The sequence below is a fragment of the Morone saxatilis genome, unplaced genomic scaffold (assembly GCF_004916995.1).
Source record: "Morone saxatilis isolate NCDOM2014 unplaced genomic scaffold, NCSU_SB_2.0 Contig7, whole genome shotgun sequence".
Lineage (NCBI taxonomy): Eukaryota > Metazoa > Chordata > Actinopteri > Moronidae > Morone > Morone saxatilis.
The window spans coordinates 3,597,542-3,605,878 of record NW_023340246.1 but is presented as its reverse complement, the minus strand read 5'-3'; the positions used below and the strand labels follow the sequence as shown (position 1 = coordinate 3,605,878).

Sequence of the window (8,337 nt, the reverse complement as noted above, 5' to 3'; positions counted from 1 at the left end):
GAAAAATGTATAGCCATTATATATACAGAATAAAACAAATGACAAAATAACATTTCATCAGCTAAAAATGCATCATACTTTACGTCCTGACCTTTTCCTCCTTATTCTGCTGAACCTCAATAGCGGTGGCTACTAGTCTTGAGTCACCCAAGCTAGGCAAGCTATGGATTCCAAATCCAAAGAGAGAAATGTCTCAGAGGAGAACAGAAAATGTGATAGTGTGTGTGTGATATTTGCTTTCACCACCAGCACTGCCAGCTTACCGGCATGCTTGATCTGCAGCAATGAATTGGCATTAAAAGATAGTAAATGTTGACCTCTGCCTCAGACTTTCTCCATTTGGCTCCTGTCATACATCTCAGAATATTCATTAACATGTGTGACTTCAGCAGATGTGTCTTCACTTCAGTTTGCGGCACCCAAATCTGCCACGGCATTAGTACTTTTGACTTTCTGCATGCTGCATCTTAGGGTTGCTTGGTAATGGCAAAAATCTAATGGGCAACTATTATTAACTTAATAATAAGCTTTGCAAGACAAAAGTTAAGTACGTCTTATCTAGGTTTCGTTTTACTCTTTCATTTTATGGAGACATGGATCTGCTTGAATACTAAGATGATTTTTTTTCTTATTTATTATTATTCAAGTCTGCTGTCTAGCCTTTAATGTGAGTTTGGGAAAATGGGTCTGTGCACCAGAAAGGAAATGCCTTCCACAAAATGCTGAAAAATGTGAGGAAGACATGAACTTTAATTAACATCACCTCCAATAATGAAAGCAGAGCCGACTGTGAGACATGATTGAACAGATTAAAATAGTTTGGAGGCTGATGTTTTGAGAGTGGAAGAGAAGAGTTTAGTTATAAATGGAAGTACCGGGGAACAGACAGGCCGCAGAGAAAAGTCACCTGAGATGGATTTCATAGAGCTGACCTGAGGGTGTGTCACTGGAGAGTTCTCTGTGACACATGCCTCGTAAAGGCGATAAAGAGCTGCTAAAAGTCATCACTTCTCACCATAAGTCAGTCTGACACGCATTGCCATGGAACATGAAAATTCCATCTTTGCTGCCATCACACTCAGTGCTTTCTGACTGAAGCAGAGCAGCTGTAAAGTGATGTTACACAAGAATCCCTAAAGTTTTTCACTGTTGCATAACAAAAGTAGGAGTGACTCATTCCTTCCTCCATTTTAAGTTTGTTGTTAGTGTAAGTTTGATTTCTATCCACTTATTCCCAAAAAAGGATAGAATTTACTAATTTAATAAGATATGCTGCTACAACAGATTTTTGTGTTGTAGCAGATAAAGGTTGCTGAACTCTTGCTCGAGAGTGTTAAAGCTTGTAATATTTCCTTTCCTGGCAGGTTTTTAAAGTGAAAAATTTGCAGGAAGAGAAGTCTATCATTGATTGTAGCCTAAAAGCAAAATAAAGAACAGCAAGGTAGAGGTGACTGGATTTAATAAGTGCAAAACGGCAGTATTATAACAATAGATTATTAGAATAGCATTTACAATTCTGCAGTGTGCTTAGCTTGCAAGATTTGAGATGAAAAGAGAGAAAATGATTGATGTTAACCAGCTAATAACATGGTCTCTTGGTGAAAATACATCAGTGAATTACTATAGGTACTATAGGGACTGTTGTTGTGTGTTGAGAAGGAAAGCCATTCTCTTTAAACGAACTAAAAACTGCAGCAAGTGAAGGAAAATTCTTTCTCCACTGAGCACAGCAAGAGTACCACAAAAAAAAACACTAAAAAGATACACAGGACATTAGTTCTGTGATAACTGGCTTGATCATTGCTTAAAATACGGCCTTTTACGACCTACAGAGAGGAAGGTTAGGGCTGCTCTCCAGAGGCACTACATGCATGTATGAAATTCACTTCTTACTACATGTCGCATATTGTGTGTGTGTGTGTGTGTGTGTACACTACTATAGAGAACACTAAATGTGATTTCACCTATCAAAACCAGAAAGTCTTTGCATTTAGACTGCTGTTTAAAATTAAATGGTAATGTATTCAGAGTCTGTTCTGAATGTTTGTCTATATAAAAAATTTTCTATGCAATTTACACAAATGTACAGATCTCAACAGCTTTGGGTTTGTTTCCTAATAGACCATTTCACACTAAAAAATATGAGCATTCTAACAGTTTATTTTCTACTTGCTAAAATCATTAGCTGGGCAGGAAATAACATGCGTGCAAAAGTTGTTTACCAGCAATGACATGGCACTCAAATTGAATGTAATTAAATCACAAGTGTCAGAGACACCCTTGGGTGCTTCTTAGTCACGGCTGAAATATTCCTTTTTATAATAAATAACTTCTTTTATTATTTTCCTCCCTTATCTCTCTCTCTGTCTCTGCCTCCCTCATCTACTATCAACAGATCTGATGAGTTTTGATGACTTGTCGTCTACCTCGGAGAAGCTCTCTCACCCCACTGTTAACAGACCAAAGATGCCTGGCAGGAGGTTGCCTGCCCAGTTTGGTGGAGGACAGTCGGTGAGCATGCACAATCACTCAGCACGCTCACACACAGATTATGACGGCACAGTTGGAGCTAAATTCCCAACAGGGTGCCCTGTGCCCCTGGGTGCTACAGTTTAACCATATTTGTTTGTACATGTTAGGATGTTCATAATAAGCAAAACATGGGAAATTGATACAGTTACCTTCCAATTTGCATTTTACTGCAGATTTATTGTGAGAGATGAGAGGTCATGTCACATTGCTGTTGCTGGTGAACAGTCAGATGTCACAGTCTACGTCCGCATACTGTGTATCCATTAGAGTTGGGTTCTGGTAGCAGTACTAACAAATCTCTGAAATGTGAGCGTGATTCAAATTGTAATTTAAAGACATTATAATTTAGCCTGTGATGAGTTCGCTGGTTAAATTGACAAACATCATTGGTGTCAGTTGAAGCTAATCAACATTTAATCAACATTTCAACAGTAATAAGTACACAGTAATACTATACAGACAGAGACAGATAATCTGTGAGAAAATCTGGTTCCTCTGGCTCGTTCTAGCACTCTGAATGGCATTTGTGAGAATTCACCGGGCCTGAACAAAACAACCAATCAGGACCAAGAATGATTGTTGATTATGATTTCTTGCAAATGCCATCAGGAGCACTAGGAGGAGATTTTTTTTTTTACAGATTATCTGTCTCATGCTCTACTGTCAGGATATAGTGAAAGTTTCAGCACATATAATGCATATTTTTTATAAAATTGACCTACTGCAGCTTTAATTCTGTGATGGCTAAAATAAAACTTCGGTTTGCTAATGTGCTCTTAGCCAGCTGCTGTCTTTTGGTGGGGGAAAGAAAGATGAGGGAAAGACCACTCGACAACTGCAAGTGTGGTTTTGTAGTTTAGCAAGACCACCAGAGTGGAGCCTCTTCTGTAGAGAACGATCCAGCTGCGTAAGGAGAATCTCCAGATTCAACTTTTATGCACATCTGATGCATATTTGAATCTAATCAACTTGATGGTTTTGAATAGTGATCTGTGATGTTTGAAGCTAGCTACATGTAAGATGCATTTAATTATCATTTCATATAATTCATATTTTAGCTCCAGATTGTGAGTGTTAATTAAGCTGCCAAAACATTCTCAGCCAATGAAAAGGTTATCTAAATAGATCTAAACTGAATTTGAATTAATTTCTGAAAGCTAAATTTAATTAGATTCAATTACATTCGAAAGGATTTGGATTCGGAAAGGATTCCTAATATTAAATTATACCACCTTATCTCTTCTCTCATCACATTCACTCAATAACTTGCTACTCTGAAAACCTAAGGGTTTTTGAATTTAAAAATATAAATCACAAGCTTATGATAATCCCACAGTCCACCTCACCAGGAACACCTGCAACTAGGCCCAGGTATTATTTGAGGGTCAACACAATTCCTGACTTTGACACACAATCATAACAGCTCTAGTAGCAGTTAATAAAATGGACAAAATTTAGATTTATGTAATCGAGAAGAGGTTTTCAAGACATTTCTGTTCAGACATTTGATGGCAGCTTGCAGTTACTTGATCAGTATTTAATTCTACAAACACAGTATGCACCAGATTTCATTCAGTCTGTTTATGTCGCAGTCCCTTTTTTATTATCAGAACTGTTTGTTCTTTTCTCACTCGCCTCTCAAATTGATGCTCCTCACCATGGGTTTCCTGCTCTCCGTAACCTGTCCACCTCCCTTCGCTCACTCACCCTCCGCCGAGCTCATGCTCATCACAAGTAGCACATTATATTAAAACATGGATTGACAATTTGCACTTTGACATCCGCTTCCTGACCATATGAAACATGGTAAAGCACCCACTTAAAGGCAGCCCTGCTCACACAGGGGTCTCACCGCCTACGTTCCTCTCCTCAAATCGTCTCTCAGAGCTAGTGTCAAGACATCAATCAGCTGCACTTAAGTGTCAGAAGTCAGGAAGCTGTAAACTGAAAATCAAGTAAAAATATTGATGTAATTCACATGTTAAATAAAAATTTTCTTTTGCAGCCCAATAAGGAAGTGAGCGTGGAGAAATCTTTCAAGATCGACGAAGAGGACGCAGCCAAACCAAAGCTAACAGAAACCAGAAAGGTAACCATTATTCACCAATTTCATGATAGTTACAGGTGGCAAACACCATTCTGCCCTTAGAACATAACATATCACATCCCTTTGTACCTTTTGTAAGCTGTATTTACAGTTTTAGTCTTGGTAAAAATGAAACTTGGCTGTTACATTTGCTGCATACTGGGGTCTGTACATTCAGCCAAAGATGCTTTGTTAGAGAGAAATGCCACTCTGTATGGTTTTAATATAAAAATTGTGGACAAGGATCGCAGCACGTTTAGTGGCCCAGTCAGCAGCCAGCCAGGTGTGAATGAGCTGTGAATGTGCATACCTGATGACCATTGTTTCTTTCTCTGTTGTTTTTGTTCTAAATGATTTAATCTGGATCCTCTCTCTCTATTCTTAACACTCCAGTTCCATAGCCTTAATGAAAGGTTTTTGAAACTAGAGGTAGATTTAGATACATAATGATGAGATGAGAACTGGAAAAACAGTAACACTGATCGCCAATTAATGCTAACGCTATCTGCTAGCTTAGCTGTCAAGCTAACTCTAGCAAATTATAAATAACAGTTAGAATTTCTCAGGTATACTTTAAAGCACAACTGGAATCTCTGGATATTCCGAGGTGAGCAGCAGGTTATCCCATCAGTCTTTGACACTATAATTTTAGCTAGCATTGTGTAGTTCTTACTACATACAGCAGTGGAATTAAACCCTTGTTTGTGCTGCTGCTTCCAGTCATGCACTATTAACCTTCTATCACACGTGCTTCCTTGGGATGTATCAAAATAGATAATGGACAGTTTGTACAGTGCATGGGGTAACACTCTCCTGTTGCTATGCACAAAAAAAATAAAAATAAAATAAAAATACAATATGTCCCTACTGTTCACAAATGAATGAAGAAATAAATACTGTAACAGACTACACTGTAGTGATGAATCAATTAGTTAAATAGGTGATGAGTCATTCAGCAGAAAATAAAAAACAATAATTTTATAATTTATTTATTGCTTTTAAGCAAAATGTGTAATGTCCACTGTGTAGAACGTTTCAATTATTGATATTTGTTGGTTTTCTTTGTCTTCAATGATAGTAAACAGAATACCTTTGGCCCCTGTAACTGTATGCGAGCCCTCTGGGAAAAGACCAGCATTTGATTTCCTTGTTGAAAATGAATTTCTGCAGCTGCTGTGGTACAAAATACAAATACATCACAAAATTCACACTGGCAGAAAACAATTTAGCGAGTGAAAGCTTTTGTATGTCTTTTCATATAGCTCTTCTTCATAACAGAATTCAAATTATAAAGACATCCCTGCCTTGATCTTACAAATCAGCAGCAACCAGAAATAATTCAATGAAGTGAAGGCAAGAAGCTAAGCCGTATTAGAAAGAGTGGGATGAACACTATCACTGCCACAGATAACTAATGAAAACATTCATTTCTATAAACAGCACTCAAGTACAATTTTTAAATCTATTATCATTGAGGCTGGGTATACTGTGGCATTCAGCTAACAAATACAAAACCTTTCCCTTTTGTAAGAACCCTTTCAACCTGTCACCATGCCTAACAGATTCAGGAATGACTTCAGTAATAGTGGCTTTAAAAGATGCACGGTCACCACTCCCATAATCATGTTCCATTGCGGTCAGAGCAAATCATTTCTTTCTCTTTGGTTTTTTATTACAATATCCACCTTTTTTAAAAGCATGAAATAGACCAGAGTTGTGCAGAGGTTGAGCCTTTCTCACCAGTTCAGAGACTAAAGTCCTCCTCTCTACCTCCAACTTTCAGGGACAATATAGCAACACCATGAAAGGCATTTAAGGGTTTTACCAACAAACCACCTCACAATGTTGAACGACGAACAAACACAGTTGCCCACGTTGAGATGGCGAGACAGTTCTCTGTAGCGTGTTTTGTTTGTAACAGACGCAAGCAAGGACAGAGGGAGATGGAGCGAGGAAGACCACCCGCTGTTCAGTCTTCCTTTCATTAATTGCCTCAGATGCTATCTAGTCTGGATTGGTCATGGTCAACCAAGACTAATTAGACCTTGCTGTTCAGCTGGGGGTACACAGCATCAGGCCACCCTGTTGTTAAAAGCAAACACACATACACATAGACAGACAGAACAAAGCTATGCTTGGAGCATTTATAACCCAGAAGTTCAGACATCCTGAAGTGAAATTACAGGACATGTATCCTGCGTGCCCTTCTCCTCACCCTCTTGTTGTTTCAAAATGAGATTCTGACCTTTGTAACATTTACTCCGGTAAAGAATGAGAGCAGAAGAGAGTATGTGAGGCCTCCGGGGCAGAAGAGGTTGCAGCCATCGAATGCCTTATTGAAACTGATTACCTGGGGCTGCTGTGGTAGAATGGAAAAGATGAATGAAATACCATATACCGGTGTTAAATTAAAGGGAAAACATGAATACATAAGGAAAGAACCATAAAAAGGTCTGCTATAGATTTGAGTCTTTCTTAAAACAACACTCATAAGTGTATGTTGAATTACTGTTCACTGTAATCATTTCTCCTCTCCATACTGGCTATGATGAGGATCCATTCAAAGCACAAATCCAATATAACAAACAAAAAAAAGAAAAATCCACAGTCCTCTGTCTAAAAATGTTTTCTAAAGTGAAGCTGAAGCCAATATTCAGCACATGGATAAGCCAAATAAAATCTTGGTCCTGGTATCCATGTGCGCTTACAGTATATTGCCAGTGTTTTGTCCCAGTAACAAATCTACATGCAACTGTCAAAATGTATCAGTTTGCTTTGGCTCAGTGAGGAAACGCTGTCCAAGAGGGGATTTTGTAGTATAAAGACAGTAACATTGAAAGATACCCAATAGTTGCTGCTTATAAAAGCTTTGAATGAACTGTAGACTTTTTTAATTTTTTTTACCTGTTCCATGAGAGAGAGACACATGAATAGATGTCATGAAAGCTTAAAAAAACATTGTCATCGCAGGATGTGATCAGACAAATGTTTGAAAGAAAACCCGTAATAAAGGGATATTGTAGGTGGGCTGCAGTGCATAGACCTCTCATTACAAAGAGGAATGCCCATGTGGCAGTTCAGTGATCCAGAAAATGAAGGCACATGTTTACAGAGTTGTGGAGAAAGGTGAAACGATCAGATGAATCATTGTTCACCAAGGTATTTTCTTGACATTTGTCCCCTCAGGAAAAAGGGTCACTGCAAACCAATTATAGTTATTCTGAGTGATCACATGTATCCTGGGATGAAACATTTCTATCCTGGATGCAGGATGTTTGACGTATGAAAATAATGTGAATCATACACACTATGGCCACATATCTCCCTCTTCCTATGTCCACAGCCTTCCGCAAACAGATCCCAGTCACCGTTACTCAACAGGCCCGCCGCCAGCACCGAGACCAAGCTGAGCACCGCGGCAGGCCCAAGCTCAGACGTTGCGTCGCTGGGCATCAGGGCCCGGCTGGAGTCGGAAGAGCTGGAGGAGCTGAGGAATCAGATGAAGGAGCTACTGCTGTCCGTGGAGCTCCTCAAGTCCCAGCAAATGTAAGGAACTCAATGTGGATGAGAACAGGGTTTGAACACGCTTGCTCTTGATGTAAAACACGTACAGTGCGTTTGTTTGGACAGTGACAGGACAAACTAGTGTGATAGAATTAGAGATGTTCCAATACCATTTTGTCCCTCCCGTTACCGGTGCTGTGGGTATCGGCCGATAC

General features: G+C 39.0%; 1 protein-coding gene across 1 annotated transcript in view; it reads left to right on the top strand.

The window, feature by feature from the left end:
• The window catches only part of cd2ap (CD2-associated protein), a gene marked incomplete in the record, with an annotated part of 43,315 nt that overhangs the window by 27,590 nt on the left and 7,388 nt on the right, over positions 1–8,337 (top strand). The window contains 3 exon segments of the mRNA XM_035678403.1: positions 2,396–2,511; positions 4,538–4,621; positions 7,962–8,164. Coding sequence (XP_035534296.1) covers positions 2,396–2,511; positions 4,538–4,621; positions 7,962–8,164 — 403 coding nt within the window.